Below are 22,683 nucleotides of genomic sequence, written 5' to 3'. Positions count from 1 at the left end.
AAATAAAGAAGTACTCTGAGCCAATTGTTTTGAGAGTATTATAATTCGGACTCTGTAAAAGAGAGACAAAAGATACCAGAGGTACAGTCAAACTCATAAATCGAAAATAAACTGACAACGCAATGGCTTAAAATGAAAAGGACAAAAAGACAAACAATAGTACATATGACAAAACATATAATACTAGAGAATAAGCAACACAAACCCCACCAAATCTGGGGATGATCTCAGATATTTTTCAACAAATTTCCGAGTTTTACACCTGGAGTGAAACGTATATGCCAAAAAGGTTGGCATTATGTTTTTATGTTTTTATGTTACACCCTGTTCTAACAGGTTTAGTGCTCTAACACATGTTTAACCTCCCTCCCTCAACATATTCTATATGGGCCTGTAGTGAAGTATTTTCGATGGTTTATGTCTGTCATATTTGTTTTTCAGAATTGTTTTCTTTTTATAAATAAAACCGTTAATTTTCAAATCTTAATTGTTTACATTATTCATGTTGTGAACTTTTATAGCCTTTGCAGTATGCTTTTATCATTGTTGTCTATAATTGCTCCACTTTATTTGAACTCTGGTGGATAGATTGGAAATATACCACAGCTTCTAATTTTAATATATTCTCTAAAATTTTAAAAATTGATATCACAACCTGTTTACATACTTTTAAAATCAAGTATGTAATAAATCTATTTTTTTTTTAAATATATCTTATTTGTCACACATAATATGTTTGAAGGTCTAAAGGTTTCAGCTGCTATCTGTTCAGTTCAATTTTGTTTTTTGTGTCCAAAACGGACATTGAGAAGCTAAAAATTGGACGTCAGTTAGAGAAGCCAAAAAACGGACGTCAATTTGATAGGCATAACATTGGGCGTCGATTTGGATTGTTATTCTATTGTGACGTCAGATTTGGACATCGATTTGAGGAACAGACATCGATTAGAGACGGGAAGTCAATCTGAGTCTTCCATATATACCAGATCATAACTAATCATTCCAGGCGAAGAGTCCAATTGTCACTAGACTTACACTAATTTGAGAGCATTAGTGCACCAACTAGAGGCTCTTGTAAGCTAGTATTGCTCATTTGGAATCAAATTGATTGCCTTTAAGGGAACCATCAAAGAGTTAAATTATCTAACATTTTGAATTGATAAGCTACACAACAGCAGATCAAATACTTCAGTGATGAGTAGCTATCTGGGTCTCATTAAAATAAGATTTAATAAGAAAAACATCTCTCTATTCAATCATTTAAAAGCTTTTTGGATATTTAAAGCTCTACCTTTAAGTGCTAGTGTTTAAACACATAAGTACATGTTATACTATAAAGTAATATTGTTCATGCAACTATCTTTGCAATAAAAGTGACCATTTAAAAGGTGTAAATAACAGTTTACTATTATGCTTCCACTTCCAGATTCTACATTGAAATGACAGTTCAACAAAATCTTAGGATAAAAGATCAAATATTTTGTGCAGCTTTGAAAATTAAAACCTATTCATGTTTTTCATTTTAAACAAGATAAGATAATTTAAACATGACAAAACAATTTAAATAGCCTCAGGTCTACCATCTCTTGAAATAAAATGCATTTTACAATTCATACTCACAAAATGTTTCAATTATAAACTTTCATACAAAAATGCTTACTTACTAACAAACATTGATCATGCAGTTACAAGAAATAATGATCAAGATCTAATTGTGTAAATATAGTATGTAAAGTGCATATAATAAATTCTAGGTTCTATCACATTAAAAATTCTTGGTGTTCTATTTGAAAATGTAATTGAATTGTAGAAGTTACTCATAATCAAACATTTCTAAAATAAAAAAAAAATAGAAGACAATGTATTCATGCGTTTTCAAATACATTTCCTATATCAAAATACATATGTTATTACTTCACAGAAAAATGGTGATTATTCAATGTCTTCATTAACACAGACTGACCATGGGGGAACATGTGTGACTCATATATACTGAGAACTTGTAAGTGGTATGTTGCAGGTAACTATTTTCTACTGCCAACAGTCATTTTAAAAGCTTGTATTCAAAAATAGTGATCCCTTTGGGAAAAAAGGACTTTGGTAAATTTTATGAAATTAGACTTTAAGAAATAACTATATTAATTCTAGTTATATGGACACAATAATTAAGGGATACAAGATAACATTTGCCACTGTTAATCTGAAAGGACAATGTTTTTTGATTGGTTAACTAAATATGTATGAATCAATAATATCAACAAGATCAAACTGAAAATCCCTACGACAATTGTCATCTCCATGACATTTTTATAACAGGCACCTGCCTATAACTTTATATATAACTACCACATTATTCATATGACTACAGTGAAACCTGTTTAAACGGAACCCTGGATTAAAAAAAACTGAATTTTTATTTCAGGATGTTCTTTAACCTATGTAAATGGAACAACTACCTATACCAGACAAAATGTTTGGTCCTGAAGAGGTTCAGTCTTGACAGGTTTCTGTATATAACTATCTTTAATACAAATAATATATTGACCAGTATAATATACAAACATACCCCTTTGCAACAGTAACAAATTTTCAATAAAGTCATAATGAGTCTATAAATTAGTGATACAATATAACAACATATAAATACCATTTAAGAAATTAGAAACTCCATCATCACTTTATAATTCTAACATTTAAAGAAATAATGGTAGTTTTAAATATCAAACTAAAAAAATGTCAGGTCACAGGCTATAATTTTCAGTTATAAAAAAGTGAACAATTTTTAAAAATTGGTCTATATTTTTGAAAATAACATCCATAATATTTCAAAATTTTAAAAACTCCTGATAAATTCAAACTAGTATCATTCAATATGAAACTCTATTGATGAAACATATCAATAATGTTGAAGAGAAAACATGTGGAACATCCTGAATTACAATATGCCATTCCTATATAATTTGTGTTTCATTACTTTAAATTTTTAATAACAAGAACACAAATGTCAATGACCCCTTTATTTAATATCTTATTTCTGCTTTTCAGGTTAAAATTATTATACATGATCCTCTGGAATTTTTCATATTTTTCTGAACATAAACTTGTGTGGTTTTAACATCTTCACATCTTTATAAATGTGATATCAAATTTATAATTAATGAATGATCAATACCCTTTATTTCAATCATTATCAGTCTGTTAAAGTATTTGGTTTTTACACCATTATATTACTTCATTAGCGTATGTGTTGGGCAAAAAATTAAGGTCAGTATGTTGAACAAAGGACAGAATATCTTAATTTCCATATCACGACTTAGAAAAATGTGATGATGATAATGTGAATGAAACATCTTGTACTAGATAAATACTAATCCTAATAGAATATAACCATAAGTGCATAAATTATTTTTAAATCTTTTTTTCATTGCATCCTTGAGCTACACTCTTTCGTACACAACCATAGAGATATTTCATTTAAACTTAAAACAGACATGGTATCTAAATATCATCAAATATTCCTTTAGGTGGCCGAGGTCTAGATGATCCACTAGATGATCCGTATCTACTGGATGTAGTTCCTGGTCTACTAGACTGGTACCCTTGTGATATTCTGTTAAAGTCCTCTACCTCTAACTCAGCTGTATAGTCCAAAGGTTCGGCTTCACGTAGAAGTCCAGTTTTATCATTCTCATCTGGACTTCTAGCAACAGACTGTTTGGCTGAAAAAAAATCATCTACAGTGAAACCTATTGTCCCTTGTCAGTAAGTGTCAAAATTATTTGGGTGTCAACTTCCTTTTACCTCTTCAATTCAAACACCTGTGAAAATCGAACAAAACGCAAAGTCCTGTGGGTGTTCAGTTTGGACAGGTTTCACTGTATTATATTTTTATCATAGTCAAATCTCTTTATCATAAGTATCTTGACTTGATCAAGAAAAAAGTTACAGATAGTGAACTGGGTAAGGTAATTAGAAATCTTTGAATGTTCAAATAAACTCATCATAGATACCAGGATTAAAATTTTATATTTAGGCCAGATGGGCGTTTCGTCTACAAAAGACTCATCAGTGACGCTCGAATCCCAAAAAGTTGAAAAGTCTAAATAAAGTACTAAGTTGAAGAGAATTGAGGACCAAAAATTTCTAAAAAGTTTCGCCAAATACAGCTAAGGTAATCTATTCCTGAAGTAGAAAAGGGACATACCTAGTAAATAATAAAACAGCTAAAATAAATTTCCTTTTCTATATTTCAATCTTATATATTTTGAATGTAGTGACAAAGCATAAAAGCTGGAGATGGAGATTAAACCTAAATTGAATTGACTGATTGATTGATTGATTGATGTTTCCTTAACGTCTTAATTCTAATGTACAACTAAACCCACCTCTATTCATTTGGAAATCTCCAGCAGTTTCTACCTCTTTTCTGGCCGTTGCATTTCTAGAACTACTTGACCAGTCAACACCAAACTTTTCACTCCATTCTCTTTTTCTTTCGTCACTATTTGCCTTTCTTTCTAGTTTTCTTTTTTCTGATTTCAAAGAAAAAGTTTCAAGTGAAATGTTTCCATTAACATTATTAAATTTCAAATTTGTTGTGTAATCATTAAACCATTGCCTTATATTAATACATTTAATTCATACTACAGTATAAAATATGATTTTCATTTTCATCAGATAAAGTACTTAAATCCTGCTTCCAGAAACCATAAGTTTTATTTAGCACAGATTTTATGTCAGCTGTATAACCCATATGAGAGAGTTAAGTGCATTTACTGAAATGATTTTGATTTACTTTCTTTTTTGTCCACTGATCAGTAAAAAAGGGGGATGTGCTTAGTACCAATCAAAATCTAGTTTGACACCCTCACATAATATAGTGCCTGTCCTAAGTCAGGAACCTTGTAATTGGTTAACTTTGATTATAGGTTAGTGTTTCTTGTATTATTTTTTCCATTTGTTGTTGAGGGCAGACTTTCATAGCATCTGTTAACTTTGTGTTACAGGGTTGCTGTCTTATTGATGTAAACAACAATTTCCACTCACAAAAGGTTTTAATATAAATCTAAATAGTCTTGAACTTACCTCTACTTATAATATTCTTTCCCTCATCTATAAACTCCTGTGTCATATCATCATCTCCTATAAACTGTTGGAATCCCAGGAAATGTAGGATTCTACTTCCAAGACTGAAGTAGGTACATATACACAGCAGCACTATCATGATTGGGAAGTAAATGTTAAATCCATCCGATACTATAGATATCACATCCATGTGTCCCATTATCTGGAAATAGAGATTTTTTTAAGGAATATAGTGTGTATTGTTGTGTTTCTTTATTCTTCATTGGCTAGAGATATAGGGAGAGGGTTGAGATCTTACAAAACATGTTTAACCTCATCACATTTTTTGTTAGGAGCCTCTGGCCTTTGTTAGTCTTGTATGATTTTAATTTTAGTTCATTGTCGTCCCTTGATTTTCGTTGTTCACGAATATAGTCCCTAGTGTTGACAGTGGGTTACTTGCCATTAATTTTTATACCCCTTTCAAATTTATTTCTCCATGTTTAATGCGTCAAATTGCAAGTAGGGGGGTGAAATTACACTGTAAAAAAATTTGGGTCCAGAATTTTAAAGGAAAGTAGTGATTTGGTCCAGCTAAAAAAGGTTAAAAATTAGCACTTCGCAAGCTGTCAAAAGATTTCAAGACGCCCTAAACATAGAATTGTCCATATTTTGAGTTAGAGCCGATGAAGTTTTCTATAATTTTGATATAATTTGTCCCAAAAGTAGTACAACACACTGTAAAAATTTCTTTGAAAAAGAGCAGGTGGGATTTTTTTTATTTTCATTTATGTTCTAAAAGAAATGCACTACGAAATAATTGTGTTCTCAGACCATATGACGTCCATTTTCACTGAACTAGTACACATTTTTATTTAGGGGCCAGCTGAGGAGCATTGAAGACCCATTGGTGGACTTCAGCTGTTATATGGTCTGGTTGTTGTCCCTTTCACATATTTCCCATTTCCATTCTCAATTTTATGAAATATTACTTTTCATAATTGATATCCTCCTGCTTTATTTCATTTTTGCTTTGAAATCTCTCCATTAAATGTATCTTTACACTTTCTTTTGATACATCCACAATATTTGAAAGGATATCACTATATAACAATATTTACCTGAGTGTATGAGGTTTCTTGCAAGCGTTCATCATATGTTATATGACTGTCCAGATGAATTAGTCCAAGAAAGTTCAAACAAAGTGGTGGAGTAAGTCTACAAAGCATCCTGTAAGAATACATGTATAAAACATAGTCCATTAAGTACTCTCTATATGAGCTGAAATTAAATGATTAAATGTACTCATCAGGATTTTCAATATATCACATTGTTTAGTTATTCCTCCTACAATACAATACAATACAATATTTTTATTTTCCAAATTAAAGGGCCCATTAAGAGCATAACATCAATTACAACATGACATAAACATTGCAGAGTGATTAAAGAAACATAAAATAATAATTCAAATGCATGAGGAAAGAATCAGGGGTACCATTTTTCATTTGCTTTTGTTGTTTTATCCTGTCGTTTGTTTCTGACCCAGCCCCCTGTATTATTTAAAAAGAACTATACATGCTTTGAACTCAATTTTCATATTTAAAACAATCATGACCTTCATTGAAAGTTTCATGGTTTTAAAGTATAATTACTTTAAAATTCATTTATCTTATACAGCTTGCCTATACACTTTTTCACATGAATATCCAGTAAACATTTGAAAATTGCCAACTAACAACAATGTCTCAATCTTATAGACATGGATATATCTGTGACAAGAAACTTACATTCCAGTGAATACTAAACTGTATTCATCTGTCTGGTGGTGGGGAGCGATGTAGTAAAAGTTATACTTACATTCCAGTGAATACTAAACTGTATTCATCTGTCTGGTGGTAAGGGGCAATGTAGTAAAAGTTATACTTACATTCCAGTGAATACTAAACTGTATTCATCTGTCTGGTGGTGGGGAGCAATGTAGTAAAAGTTATACTTACATTCCAGTGAATACTAAACTGTATTCATCTGTCTGGTGGTGGAGAGCAATGTAGTAAAAGTTATACTTACATTCCAGTGAATACTAAACTGTATTCATCTGTCTGGTGGTGGAGAGCAATGTAGTAAAAGTTATACTTACATTTTAGTGAATACTAAACTGTATTCATCTGTCTGGTGGTGGGGAGCGATGTAGTAAAAGTTATACTTACATTCCAGTGAATACTAAACTGTATTCATCTGTCTGGTGGTAGGGGGCAATGTAGTAAAAGTTATACTTACATTCCAGTGAATACTAAACTGTATTCATCTGTCTGGTGGTGGGGAGCAATGTAGTAAAAGTTATACTTACATTCCAGTTAATACTAAACTGTATTCATCTGTCTGGTGGTGGGGAGCAATGCAGTAAAAGTTATACTTACATTCCAGTGAATACTAAACTGTATTCATCTGTCTGGTGGTGGAGAGCAATGTAGTAAATGTTATACTTACATTCCAGTGAATACTAAACTGTATTCATCTGTCTGGTGGTGGGGAGCAATGCAGTAAAAGTTATACTTACATTCCAGTGAATACTAAACTGTATTCATCTGTCTGGTGGTGGGGAGCGATGTAGTAAAAGTTATACTTACATTCCAGTGAATACTAAACTGTATTCATCTGTCTGGTGGTGGGGAGCAATGTAGTAAAAGTTATACTTACATTCCAGTGAATACTAAACTGTATTCATCTGTCTGGTGGTAGGGGGCAATGTAGTAAAAGTTATACTTACATTCCAGTGAATACTAAACTGTATTCATCTGTCTGGTGGTGAGGAGCAATGTAGTAAAAGTTATACTTACATTCCAGTGAATACTAAACTGTATTCATCTGTCTGGTGGTGGGGAGCAATGTAGTAAAAGTTAAGTATCTTGATCTGGAACACACTGTAGTAGGCACAGAAACATAAATAGGCTATTGTAATAATTGAAGCCAGCTGTAAAGAAATGTATTTATCATTATTTTGAGGAATACAGTTGGAAAGGAGGTACAAATGTATTGATTTTATCCATGATCATTGATAATTGATAAAATTAGAATGCAATTAAAATCTATTTCTTAAAACTAGTTATCTTTCAATTTCTTTAGGTTTAAAAGAAATCTCATTATTTTCTGTACATGTATTTAAAAAAAATCACTGTTCAACCCTGTAGCATCTTCATATGCTTGTTCAGGAGTCAAGAACCTCATTAGAAGGTGATTTATTTTGTCATCTTAATAGATTTTTGTCATATAAAATATTTGGTGTCGATGGCAAGTCTTGATAGTCACTTTTTAAATGTGTTCTGTTTTCAGGGCGGTAAAGACCTGTGTCTGGTTGAAAGTGTAAATTGACCTCTAGATGTCTTTTAATTTATTGCATTGTTTGGTTGCTGTCTCATTGCCATAAACTCTTAGATCTCTTTTACCCTTATTTTAAGTAGACTCTACAGAAATAAACCAACAATCTGAATCTGGTTGTTCTATTGAGTTATATAATCAAACATGTTTCATACTAGACACATGTCTCTTTTGACAATGATCATGCTTTTATACATTATTGTACATATACTCACCTCAATGTAAACAAGTCTAAATTGAAAACTCACCTCAATGTATACATAGTCATAGTTGTGCTTGGCTACATTAAGGAACACAGCAAATAATGATAGGACTGGAGATTTAATGAAGAATAAGCATTCTGACCATACGACCATGAAAGAGAAAATTGCTAAAATAACAGTGACAACTCGAAATGTCCATGGTCGTGCCCAACATTTCCAATACCATTCTGAAATTACATAATTTAAATATACAAAAAACTCAAATATCATGTACCCAATAAACAATCTCAAAGAATATATATCAACATGACCAATACACAAACAATTTAGATGTAAGCAAGGATTCAAGTTTAGACTTATACATTCACTAAAAAGAGTTGTTAGATCTCAAACTCTAAACAAACTCTTAATACACAATATTTTTAATCAAAAGAAGTATTTTGTTTCGATAAAGCAATACATTAAACAATCTTACCAACAGTTGGTGTATAAATACTACGCCACCACCCCTTTTCCACCATAAATGACCTTTTAAACCTTCTCTCTGGACTATTTCTATTCATTTCCTCATCCTCTAGATTGAATGCCTTCTCCATTAAATTATTCCATTGAATCTGTGTACGTCTGTGTGTCTGGCTGGCCTGTATCACACGTTTGTGTAGTTTAACAAGAGCCTTTTCACTGATAACATCTTGAGCAGCATTGTAATCTTCGTAATCATCTACATTGGGTTTAACAGACTTTCTCAAAGATTCTGGACACTGAAATCAATATAAATATAAAAATAACAACAGTACATTGTCACAACAAAAACAACTGAATACAGTATTAAATCTAATCTCAAGTTCAACCTCATTTTATACTGAAGATGAATGGTTTGGTTTTAATTATGCAGATGCATAAAGGGACCAATCATATATCATAATTTAGATATAAGAAGATGTGGTATGAGTGCCAATGAGACAACTCTCTCATTCAAATCACAATTTGTAAAAGTAAACCATTATAGGCCATCAAAACAAACAAACAAACCCTACCTTAGATAAGACTGTATCCACATGTTGTCTCAATGGATTATTGTAACGTACTTTGTCAGACACTTGCTTTATCTCCTGTAATAGAAGGGTGGTATTACAATTATATGTATGCAGTGATATTGTTGTCTTTTTTCGATACTACCTCTACCTATTTTTATTGGGAAAAATGCATATTTTTTATTGAAATTGGGAAATTTGTATATTTTATTCTAAACACATCTCAGTTTTTTGCTGGCTTTGCTGTCTTTTTTGCACTGTTTTTTCATGTATATTTTCGTTGTCAGACATTTTCAATCTGAAAGGTACTTTTCGGAGAGGGGAAAGAAACAAAAGCAAAGATGGTACTTAATGCATTGAAAACTACATGTGTTACAAACACCATGATGATTCTGATCAGAAAATCAGGAATTTTAAGCCATTTTTTTTAGTAATTGGGAATTTTCCATAGCGGAAAAGGCTGAATTTCGGCTGTAATTTGAGGCAAACAATATCACTGGTATGATCAAATCATATCTAATAAAGTCTACTTATATTATATGGAACATAAATATTGATATACATAACTTATATCCTTAGTGTAAACTTTTAATAATTGTGAAAACTTTCTTAAAACTAGTAGAAGGGGGAATATCGTTTCCAAGTTCAATTTTTAAAAATATTTTCATAAACAATATTTGATATGATAAAAAAATTTATACAAAAAAATTACAAAATAATATTTGAAATACATTGTAGTAATTCGTTAAGTATTTCACTAACCTCAAGTACATCTTCAAGATTTTCTTCTGCTTCTGTTTTTTCTGTGCTAAGTTTAGAAATTTTAAACTGTGTCCTTCCCAACATATGTCCATGTTTACTGCTATTCCAAACAGTGCGAGGGACTTCTACTAATCCATAACCAAGTAACAGGACAAGTAAGAACAAACCCCAGGTATTACTGGCTGTTATTCCAATCACTTTTAACTTCTCTCTGAAAAACAAGTAAAAATAAACCCAAGGTATATATCTAGCCGTTTGTTTGATCACTTTTAACTTCTCTCTGAAATACAAGTAAGAACAAACCCCAGGAATTACTAGCTGTTATTCTGTCAGATCGCTTTTAAATTCCCTCTGAATATTTTTTTTTCTTTTATAATGATAACTAATTTATTAGTCTAAAGCTGTTTCAATTACCTTGCTGCTAAATCTTTCTTGAACATAGTACCCCCTGAATTATTTAAGCTTTAAATGGTAGGTGATATAAATCAACTACGTTTTATTTTATTTCAATTTTTTTATTTAAATGTTTGATCTTTTATTCAAGCACTAGAATCTTAGAATTTGCATTAATAAATTGATGTTTTTCTCACAGATACACAAACAAGAGCTATCAAAAATAGGTAAAATTGCATTAACTCTTAAATAGGAAAATCCTACAGAATCGTACTTGACTTGTGTTTTATAGTAAGCATTGATGTATTTACAATTTATTTTTTTAACTACTCGCCTGAAAACATTTTTACAATATATTATTTACTTGACATCCAATAAACAGCAATAGTTGTATACTGACCAAACAATTTTTTACTTGCCTTAGCTATCAACCTTCTTGCTAGCTATGAAAACTGCTGTTGCATAAAAATTATTGACACCTCAGCAATACATGTCAGTTTGGTTAATGAATAGATGTTAATCCTAAGCAATAAATACCAAATCAGCAAATATAATACTTAACATGGCACCATCTTATTTTCTTTTTGAAATTAAATCTATTAAACTTACGCATCAATATGAAGGTCAGGTCTTGCTGCTACATAAATCAAACAAATTCCAAATATTAATAGGTAGGTTCCATAGTATATGGCATTTTCTATCAAAGCTGTCTTTATCTTTCCTGCTACACTGAAATCTCCAGCCGTTGAATAGGACTGCATCAGCGGTAATAGTAGCCTACGATAAAAACAAATCTAAGGTAAGTAATATACTCAATCTAAATCATCTTCAAATAAAAAGAGATGTAAAATGAAAAAGCAAGATGGCGGCATAAAAAAGCCAAAAGGCATCAAAATCTATAGAAAAAAAGCACATTGATTAAATTATTTGTAAAGCTAATCCTACATCGTACATGTACTACTTAATACCCTTATAAAGTAAAGTAAATGTGAATGTGTCTTCTTTTAAGTAGTCGTTAAGTTAGCATTTTACTGAAAGCACATACGGTACTTAAAGGATCTTAAAAAAGAGTTAAACAAATGGTTGTGCAGATAATTTTTACTTTTAGTTTTGAAGATTAAAAACAAATTAAAACTGTGCATACATGTTCTGATTTTTCTTGAACGAGACTGTTTTACATTGTTATTTCCGGGCCTTTAATAGCTGACTATGTGGTATGGGCTTTGCTCATTGTTAAAGGCAGTGCAGTGAGCTATAGTTGTTAATTTCTGTCATTTTGGTCTCTTGTGGAGAATTGTCTCATTGGCAATCATACAACATCTTCTTTTTTTATGTTAACACATCTCACAAAGATATTTATGACAGAATATATAATCTATCTACTTTGGATTCATTTATTTTCGTGGGTACCAATTTTCGTGGAATATGGAAACCTTACATATTCAGTGGATATTTTATTTTGTGGTTTTGCCAAATTCTGCATACAAGCCTACATATAGAAAATTTGTCATTCGTTGGACATTTAATTTCTTGGTTCACCTGTACCAACGAAATCCACGAAAATTGGTATCCAACAAATAATAATGAATCTACAGAATCTTACCATGTAAGGAATTGAGACGACCAATATACAACATGCCAAAGTGCAGGTAAAACATTATCTGGTACATGACTGAGAGGTTTTTGACATGGAGAAGATTCTGCACTATATTTCTGTGAAGGTGTTGGTCCTGGTGTTGTAGTCGCATTTGTGGTACTTGTGGTATTAGATGGGATTGGAGTTGTCACTGCAGGAGGCTGGTTGTCCTGAAGGCATTGTCTGTAAAATGTCTGAAATAATGCAAAGTTACATGTATATTACAAGGGCTCTCTAGAAACTTGACAATTTAAAAACTTAATATATACATTTATACATGTACACTATTTTGAAAAATAATTGTTGGCTCTGAAAAAATTGGGACAGACAGCAAAAACAAAGGTTTAACAGAGAAGTTCTTGAGATTGATACATGTGTAGTTTGTATTTATTCATGTTGCCATACATAATTATGTTTTCCATCTTGCAAATTTGGTCAAATTAAAATCTGAAAAGTACATATATTTTTTACCTGTACAAGTAAGGTACAAAATGTGTTGAACATTTAAAGTTAATATCTTTCAAAGCTCCCTACATTCATGTAAATAGGTTTAAAAACTATTACCTGTCATCAACAAGAGAAGATATTTGCATACATTTGTAAATTAACAAATTTATATCTAATTACAATTCATTTGTAACTTATGTGAAAGTGATACTTACTGAAGAAACGTCTAAAGGTAAAACAAACACTATCAGGAAGGAGAAGTACCATGCCACAAATGTTGCTAATGTTGTCAATGCATGATTCTTCCTTAGGTCACCATAGCGATGTAATAAAAATGCAGCTAAACAACACGTACATATAATCTCAACAACAAGGGGACCTGCACTCATTCTATCATTATGGAATCTGCAACTGAAAATAAACACCAATTTAATGTCATCTTAGTACACGTACATATAATCAAAAACCTCAAAAACTACCAAAACCTTTGAATAGACTTATTAAGAAGGGATATAGTTACGAGACTGTTGTCAGGTCATTAAAGATTGCATATTAAGAAGGGATATAGTTACGAGACTGTTGTCAGGTCATTAAAGATTGCATATTAACGCCAAAATATGCAATCTTTAATGACCTGACAACAGTCTCGTAACTATATCCCTTCTTAATAAGTCTATTCAAAGGTTTTGTTAGTTTTTGAGGTGAATACTGACACCTTTGTGCTTTATAAAGAATATTTCCATAAAAAATTGGATGTGAAATACCTGAACGTATAAGAAGTTTGCATGTTGAGCTATATTTACGAATGATGTCCTTATACCGATGATAAAATTTAGTAAATGTTTTGACTAGTTTGTGATATCGAAAAACCCTGGTGTAATAATTTTTCAGTAATACATAAATTTCTCTCGTTAAAATCTAAAACATTGTTACATAAACGAGCGAATCGTACAAGTTGAGATATATAAACACCGTAAGATGGTGACAAGGGAACGTCACCATCTAAAAATGGATAATTAACGATAGGAAATAAAAAATCATCTCTTTTATCATAAATTTTAGTATTCAGCTTTCCGTTAGTGATATAGATATCAAGATCGAGGAAAAGGCAGTGGTCATTGTTAGTATGAGCTTTATTTAAAGTAAGTTCAACAGGATAAATTTCTTTAATATACATACTGAAGTCGTCATTATTGAGAGCCAAAATATCATCCAAATATCTAAAAGTATCAGGGTTGGCAAAGTATTACCCGCCCGGGAAAACCCAGGCGGGAATTCCCGGGTTTTCCTGGGCTGGGCAATACTCCCTGAAATGGGTAATACTGGGTAATACTGGGCAATAAGACTTTTTAAGCTTATTTTAACACAAAATAGTAAAGTCTTGTTGTAGTTTCATAGTATTGCTAAATATATACATTTTATACAGATAACCATTGAGTCTGTTTCTAGAAGATTGAAAATTCAGGCAGAATACAAAATTTGAATATTTTAAGATTATTAATACCTTGTTAATTTCCATGTACAATGTATTGTCATGATTGTTTCAACTATCCAAACTTTAAAAAACAAGAGGCTCTCAAGAGCCTGAATCGCTCACCTGAATTTTTTTGGTTTAATCTCTCATCAATGATTATTTTGGCTTTTCAATTTATTTAAATGTTCTTTGAATCGTCCTATTTTCTTCAAAAGCAAAAAAAAATCATTTTCTCCTATGTTCTATTTTAACATGGTGAACAAATTGTGAAAAAAGTCTTTAAAGGGCAATAACTCCTAAAGAGGTCAATTGACAATTTTGGTCATATTAACTTATTTGTAGATCTTACTTTGCTGATCATATTTGCTGTTTACAGTTTATCTTTATCTATAATAATATTCAAGATAATGACCAAAAACTGCAAAATTTCCTTAAAATTACCAATTAAGTGGCAGCAACCCAACAATTGGATGTTTGATTCATCTGAAAATTTCAGGGCTCATAGATATTGACCTCATGAACATTTTTACTCCATGTCAGATTTGCTCTTAATGCTTTCGTTTTTGAGATATAAGCCAAAAACTGCATTTGACCCCTATGTTCTATTTTAAGTAACGGCGGCCATGTTTTTTGACGGATCAAAAATCAAAGCACACACTTTGTGCAGGATAATCTAAGGAACAACCATGCTAAGTTTTAACCAAATCCATTCAGTAGTTTCAGAGGAGAAGATTTTTTAAAGTTAGCAAATATGATGAACAAATTGTGAAAAATTGTCATTAAAGGACAATAACCCCTTAAGGGGTCAATTGACAATTTTGGTCAAATTGACTTATTTGTAGATCTTACTTTGCTGATCTTTTTTGCTGTTTACAGTTTATCTTTATCTATAATAATATTCAAGATAATGACCAAAAACTACAAAATTTCCTTAAAATTACCAATTAAGTGGCAGCAACCCAACAATGGTTTGTTTGATTCATCTGAAAATTTCAGGGTTGATAGATCTTGACCTAATGAACATTTTTACCCCATGTCAGATTTGCTCTAAATGCTTTCGTTTTTGAGATATAAGCCAAAAACTGCATTTGACCCCTATGTTCTATTTTAAGTAACGGCGGCCATGTTTTTTGACAGATCAAAAATCAAAGCCCACACTTTGTGCAGGATAATCTAAGGAACAATCATGCTAAGTTTTAACCAAATCCATTCAGTAGTTTCAGAGGAGAAGATTTTTTAAAGTTAGCAAATATGATGAACAAATTGTGAAAAATTGTCATTAAAGGACAATAACCCCTTAAGGGGTCAATTGACAATTTTGGTCATATTAACTTATTTGTAGATCTTACTTTGCTGATCTTTTTTGCTGTTTACAGTTTATCTTTATCTATAATAATATTCAAGATAATGACCAAAAACTGCAAAATTTCCTTAAAATTACCAATTAAGTGGCAGCAACCCAACAATGGTTTGTTTGATTCATCTGACAATTTCAGGGCTGATAGATCTTGACCTAATGAACATTTTTACCCCATGTCAGATTTGCTCTAAATGCTTTCGTTTTTGAGATATAAGCCAAAAACTGCATTTGACCCCTATGTTCTATTTTAAGTAACGGCGGCCATGTTTTTTGACGGATCAAAAATCGAAGCGCACATTTTGTGCAGGATATACTAAGGAACAATCATGTTCAGTTTCATTCAAATCCATTCAGTAGTTTCAGAGGAGAAGTTGTTTGAAAAATTGTTAACGACGACGACGACGGACGCCAAGTGATGAGAAAAGCTCACATGGCCTTTTAGGCCAGGTGAGCTAAAAATGCATTTTATAGCAGTGTTTATGTGAATTATAAATTTAAATGTCTATGCAATCATGTTGGTAAATAAACACCCTACAGGGTCAAGTCATTAACCCTTAGGGTCAAGTCATTAACCCTTATAGAAATGAAAAGGCTGAATATTGTTATATAAACATATCAATGTCCTAATCTGAATAATTACTTATTAATTAGTGATGTACATATAAATTATACAAAAGTAATTTTTCTTACATTTTCTTGTTAATTTTTAATGTAAGATATACATGTATACATTTGAAAAATGAATTCTTTGAATTTATGTTAACAGTTTGACCAATCTAGACGAGAGGGTGATTTAATAGACTTTCAGAAGAGAATTATTGATAAAGGCCTTTTCCATTAATATTTGTGTAATGTGTGACTACATATTTACTTGTCTCATAGTTGCAAGAATAGTACTTTTTAAATGTATTATCACTCTCAAACAAGTAAACTAATTTATAAATCAAAATGTGTTTATAAATATCTTAAATGTATTGCAATTGAGTTTAAATTTCAGGCAAGTATTTTATATTACCCAGTATTGCCCAGTATTACCCATTAAAACCCAGTAAAACCCGGGTTTTCCCAGTATTTCCCACTGGGCAGGGCAATACTCATAAAACCCGGGTTTTTGCCAACCCTGAAAAGTATTATTAAATTTGTTTGTAAGATGTTGTTTCGATGGGTCTTTGCTTATTTTTGTCATAAATTGTAACTCATAGCAATACAAAAACAGGTCCGCAATAAGTGGTGCACAGTTAGTCCCCATTGAAATTCCGATAATCTGACGATATACGGAATGTAAAGAATATTTTTGTTAACAAACATCAATAAATATATTCTATTAGTCTATGCATATCAAAGGGAAACTAATGAATTGGTTGCAGCAATACAAATATTTGGCAAATATTTCAACACACTTAACCCTCTTGCTGCCAGAGGGACACATATGTCCAGACCGACTGTGCCATAGGGACATATATGTCCATGTTCTAATTTATGCAAGCTTCTCATCATTGATGAAATTCTTTAAAAATTAAACAAGAGTGCACACACAGAAATGTCTCGCCTTCTTTACTAATCATTGATATTATGTTGATACTCCTAAATCTAAAGCTTTATTACAACCGTCACATAGACTTAACATGAACCATGAAAATGAGGTCAAGGTCAGTTGAACCATATGCCAGGCAGACATGTACAGCTAACAATGCTTCCATACAACAAATATAGTTGACCTATTGCTTATAGTTTAAGAAAATAGACCAAAACACAAAAACTTAACACTGAGCAATGAACCTTGAAAACCAGGTCAAGGTCAAATAAAACCTGCACGACTGACATATAGATCATAAAATATTTCCATACACAAAATATAGTTGACCTATGACATATAGTATTAGATAAAAAGACCAAAACTCAAAAACTTAACTTTGACCACTAAACCATGAAAATGAGGTCAAGGTCAGATGACATCTGCCCGCTAGACATGTACACCTTACAATCATTCCATACAACAAATATAGTAGACCTATTGCATAAAGTATGAGAAAAACAGACCGAAACACAAAAACTTAACTATAACCGCTGAACCATGAAAATGAGGTCAAGGTCAGATGACACCTGCCAGTTGGACATGTATACCTTACAGTCCTTCCATACACTGAATATACTAGACCTATTGCTTATAGTATCTGAGATATGGACTTGACCACCAAAACTTAACCTTGTTCACTGATCCATGAAATGAGGTTGAGGTCAAGTGAAAACTGTCTGACGGGCATGAGGACCTTGCAAGGTACGCACATACTAAATATAGTTATCCTATTACTTACAGTAAGAGAGAATTTAACATTGCAAAAAATCTGAACTTTTTTTTCAAGTGGTCACTGAACCATGAAAATGAGGTCAAGGACAATGGACATGTGACTGACGGAAACTTCGTAACATGAGGCATCTATATACAAAATATGAAGCATCCAGGCCTTCCACCTTCTAAAATATATAGCTTTTAAGAAGTGAGCTAACACCGCTGCCGCCGCCGCCGGATCACTATCCCTATGTCGAGCTTTCTGCAACACAAGTTGCAGGCTCGACAAAAATTAAAAAGTGCAATATGTTTCTGCAATGGCTCTCAAATGTAATGATCATTACGACATGACTTCATATATCGAATGACGTCATTGTTTGGCATGTCACATCACAAACATGATCATCGAGCAGTCATGTTTCCTGGCACATGAAATGCAACACTGAAAAACATATGGCAGCAAGAGGGTTAAACATATTCTGTTCAGATAATAAACATTATGCACTAGACAGCAAAAAAGGAAAACAAATAAAATCAGGGAAGTGGACCCAGGGGGAACATGTATCAGGGCGAACAGGTACTAGGGCAAAAGCGAATCAGGGCAAACCTGAATCTAATCGAACATGAATCATGGTGAACGGACCTGGATTCAGTCATCGCTGAAGAGTTACATGAACATGTATATTTAGTGAAATTGTTATGGAGGATCTGTAAATGAGCTATAGAGGCAGGTGACCGCTGAAACAAGGTGACAATTAAAGCAGGTTTAACTGTACAGTTAAGGACGATCTGGTAAATAATATTTGGTAGAATAATAATTTTACAGATGACATGATTCTAATGTTTTTGCTACTTTTAAAAATATTAGATAAAAATTTTGGTGTTAGGCATGTTTTTACCGTAATTTAAAAAATCAGCGTTAATGCATTTTCGAGTAAAATAGAAGAAACTGGTTAACTAATTTGCTGTCAGCATCATCTGACGTCACCAATCGATTTACAGTGAAATTCTAACAAGGAAATCGAGTTTCGCGTTAATTACATCGTATTCCGGATAATTGCTATTAAATTGCATAGAATCAATATTTCCCAACAAAAATTGTAAAAATACATTTATTCATAAATTATAACGCGAGAATATTAAAAAAAAATATGAAGACAGCATTGTTATTGTATTTTTAAGAACAATTGCAAAAGTAAAATGCGTAAAATATTTCGTTGTTTCTCCGTTAATATTTTTAAGATCGATATTTAATTTTCCATATCCGACTTCCGGTCTTTTTACACCTGAATTTGCAGTAAAAACAAATGAAATGTTTAGATTCTGTAAATGAAGTCTGTGTGTCAATATTAGATAAAAATGATTGTTGTCAGTAAAACCACCATACACGGATTATTAAATTTTGTAAGCATCATTTTTGATTAATCAAACATCCTTTAATTAAATGTAAAAATGAGTTACCTAAACGTGTTACAACTCGATTTTTTTAGATTCATTTTACAAAATTCATTTAGTTGTTCAGATTTATACACATTTCAGATTTATAATGAGAGTTTTGTCATATGACGCCGTGGGCCTCTGTGGCAGAGTGTTCTAAGTAGTTACTACTGTAATCGCTAGCCAGTCAACACCAAGGTTGAATGAACTTACAGGTCCGTAACTAGCCTCTTATAATAGTGAAGCAAAATATATTCACCTAGCATAGCGATGTGGAAAAATTTTGGCGAGGGGTCTGGGGGCCACTCAAGGCCGGAAGAAGCTCTGAAAAAAAAACCCTCAAAATCGTGCATTCTGAGGGTTTCCCAGACTTTTTCTTACATTAAAACGAAATCAATTTTTAGCTATTTTTTTTTTAACAATATTCTTGTCTCAATACATAGATTCAGTGTAATTTAAGACTTGGGTTTTACGTGGACAGCTTTAAAGGTAGACCGATATGTAGGATAAAGCAAAAATCGTAATTCTCATTATAATTAAAATCGGATCTGTCTGTTCTTGTCTTGTATTGTGCTTTGTTTACGACTAGATTTAAATATAGTGACAGTGCAGTATTATACTTTAAGTACTAGTTCTGCTTAAGTCGACACTAAGGACCATCTTGACCTTGTTTGAAGTTACTAATGATTCTTTTATTGTTGAAGACCCCCCAGCAACTATCAAGATGAAGAGCAGGAATAAATACTTTGACCATTGATCATTTGTATTTTTCTCTGCATTGACTTTGTGTTAGATTAGGTCCCGTGCAAGTTTACTACACATTTCTTTATTTTTTGTTAAAGGGTCTGAACACGACTTATTAAATGCAAGTTTAATCCTTCAATGTATGAAAAGGTCATACGGTAAAACATTGATGTTTTTTTAGTAGATGATTTGATACCGGAAAATTGGTGGTCTTACTTTAATTTATACCTTGTCAGCTATCTAGTTTTATCTACAAAAAAAAAAAACAGTTTTGTATTCTTTGAAATCAAGTTCAATTCTTCATGCAGAAACGACCATTTTTTTTCTGTGTCCAGTAGCATCGTGTATTCTCAAAATATTTCCTTGCACAATGTCTGGGCATCAGTGGACATGCAACATTGCAAAACCACACTTTTACAAATGAAAAGCAACAATCATACTATCGTCATAAAGTAGGACAATAAATGAACAAAAGACAAACCCAGGACACAGTACAAACAATAGACCATCAAATCTGAAAACTAATAGTAAAATAGAAACATGGATCACGAAAAACATGCAGGTGCGACATCAGAGAGTGAAGAGAACTTGCTTCAGATTGCAAGACGCTTTCTATGAAAACAACTTGATATGAAGACAATCTTTTGTTTCAGTTTTGTTTTTTTAAATTTCCAACATGAGGCATTTGCCTCAATGTAGTTACGGCCCTGACTTATACATTAGTGCCCACCTTAAACTTGCTGTGAGTTGAGAGTTTTTGCTGTTTGTTGAATGGTCACAATGTCACCTTATGATCAACAATAAAAGCACAGTTTTTATGCCTTTTGTGCTTTTTGCTGTGCAGGCCAATCATTTTCACTTTGATTTAATTGTTTTATATCTGTCATTTCGCTCCTTTTATAGCTGACTAGTAGGTATTTGTTTAACTCAGTGTTTAAAGCTGTACATGTGGTCTATAGTTGTTAAATTTTTGAGTCATTTGGTCTCATGTGGAGAGTTTTCTCATTGACAATTATGCTCTATCTTATACCAATATCTTTTCTTTTCTAATATACTGTGACAGGACAACTAGTACTTCGTCCATTAGAACATTTGGTAGATACTAAGTCAGCTGTAAGCGATTGAGCTAAGGAAGTTCTTCTTTAGCTCAGTTGGTTAACACACTGCCTAGTAACAGAGGTCCTAGTTTCGCGTCCAGGTGGAGACGAGCAATTTTGTAATGAAATTCATTCTCTCTGGTTACAATACAATATATTTTAGATTGACTTCTGTCATAAATTATGATAAACAAACAATTAAAGTTAAAGAGTCAGTTGGGAAGTTCAAAATAACCATAATCATGATAGTAGGACCAAAAATAAAAACAATTTAGGATTAGCACTTTAATTTTCTATACATTGAAATAAGAACTTTGTTTCTAAATAAACCTCTTTTTTTTAATTTTAAGTTACTAGCTGTGATTGTGTTGCTTGCCCAGGTATGTATACGTTTAAGCTGCTAGTAGATTTATTTTAATTTTTTTAATTTTCAGTTACTAGCTGTGATTGTGTTGCTTGCCTGGGTATATGTTATAGCTGCTGGTAGATTTATATCCATCAGGACATTAGAAAAGCAGTTCCCAACCTCATAGATTATAAATCATACTATAGTAAAATGGAGGTGAAAAATGACAACTCTGCTATACTGAGTAATTATGAAGTTCTACAACTCCTGTCTGACATTCACACTGGAAGAGGACAAATCAAACCAAACAAGCACCAGAAAAACCTTGCAACTATTACCTATGAAACTGTTAAATATCTAGAAAATACACCTTGCAAAAATCAAAGTCCAGAACTTATTCAAAACATCATGACAGATTTGCAAGCATTTAATTTAACAAAAGCAGAAAAACTACAAATTTTGAATCAGTGCCCAACATCAGCTGTTGAAATTCAATTGATTATAGAAGAAAGTGAAGAACGTTTAACAGAAGACCAGATTTATCAGCTGTTAGAAATCATAACAAAATATAACGTAACAAAAGAAGCATCTAACGCTGGAGATGAAGAGATGGAAGACGAGGACGATTCTGTGGAACAAACTTAACTCATTTACATATATATCATGTCTGTAAATTAAATTTCTACGTACTTGTACATGTATTTATATATAAAGAAAATTAGATACTATTTATTGTATTTCTTTGTAATGAACACAGATATCTTTAAATAGGATATGGAAAACTAACTTACATATTGTTAGTGATTTATAAATCTTTTTAGGTTGTTGTTTTCCTATTTTAATATTGATTGCAGATCTAAATGTTTGAAAGAGCGTATGCCATATTAATGAAATCAGGACAAGACTTTTTGTTTGTTAATTTTTCCATTTCATTTTAAGGATCTTTTATTGCTTTTTGTTGCCTAAATTTTCTATGTATCAATAATCGTTTTTAAAATAACTAAAAATTTGAGAACTA

General features: G+C 31.9%; 2 protein-coding genes across 2 annotated transcripts; one reads left to right on the top strand and one right to left on the bottom strand.

The window, feature by feature from the left end:
- Positions 1 to 1,388: 1,388 nt before the first annotated feature.
- LOC139522773 (G-protein coupled receptor-associated protein LMBRD2-like) lies at positions 1,389 to 19,052 on the bottom strand. The gene is made up of 13 exons (XM_071316288.1): positions 18,941 to 19,052; positions 13,133 to 13,328; positions 12,438 to 12,664; positions 11,444 to 11,611; positions 10,442 to 10,652; positions 9,683 to 9,757; positions 9,121 to 9,406; positions 8,691 to 8,872; positions 7,905 to 8,038; positions 6,186 to 6,294; positions 5,086 to 5,287; positions 4,386 to 4,532; positions 1,389 to 3,719 (listed from the first exon to the last, which is right to left on the bottom strand). Exons 2-13 carry the CDS (start codon positions 13,304 to 13,306, stop codon positions 3,499 to 3,501), a joined length of 2,136 nt encoding a protein of 711 aa, XP_071172389.1. The 5' UTR covers positions 13,307 to 13,328; positions 18,941 to 19,052; the 3' UTR covers positions 1,389 to 3,498.
- Positions 19,053 to 19,301: 249 nt separating this feature from the next.
- LOC139522768 (DNA-directed RNA polymerase III subunit RPC9-like) lies at positions 19,302 to 22,393 on the top strand. The gene is made up of 2 exons (XM_071316275.1): positions 19,302 to 19,445; positions 21,754 to 22,393. Exon 2 carries the CDS (start codon positions 21,876 to 21,878, stop codon positions 22,308 to 22,310), a length of 435 nt encoding a protein of 144 aa, XP_071172376.1. The 5' UTR covers positions 19,302 to 19,445; positions 21,754 to 21,875; the 3' UTR covers positions 22,311 to 22,393.
- Positions 22,394 to 22,683: the final 290 nt, after the last annotated feature.

This window comes from Mytilus edulis, chromosome 1 (assembly GCF_963676685.1).
Source record: "Mytilus edulis chromosome 1, xbMytEdul2.2, whole genome shotgun sequence".
NCBI classification, from domain to species: Eukaryota; Metazoa; Mollusca; class Bivalvia; order Mytilida; family Mytilidae; genus Mytilus; species Mytilus edulis.
Note: the sequence above shows the minus strand (reverse complement) of the source record. Positions and strands in the feature narration are given on the sequence as shown.

What these genes read in the sequence shown, in the direction of transcription:
- LOC139522768 (XM_071316275.1), top strand. Translation starts at nt 21,876, where the DNA reads ATGGAGGTGAAAAATGACAACTCTGCTATACTGAGTAATTATGAAGTT.
- LOC139522773 (XM_071316288.1), bottom strand. Translation starts at nt 13,306, where the DNA reads ATGAGTGCAGGTCCCCTTGTTGTTGAGATTATATGTACGTGTTGTTTA. An exon ending in TATTTATACACCAACTGTTG is followed by an intron (nt 8,873 to 9,120) that starts GTAAGATTGTTT and finishes ATGTAATTTCAG; the next exon opens with AATGGTATTGGAAATGTTGG. An exon ending in ATGACTATGTATACATTGAG is followed by an intron (nt 8,039 to 8,690) that starts GTGAGTTTTCAA and finishes ATTTCTTTACAG; the next exon opens with CTGGCTTCAATTATTACAAT.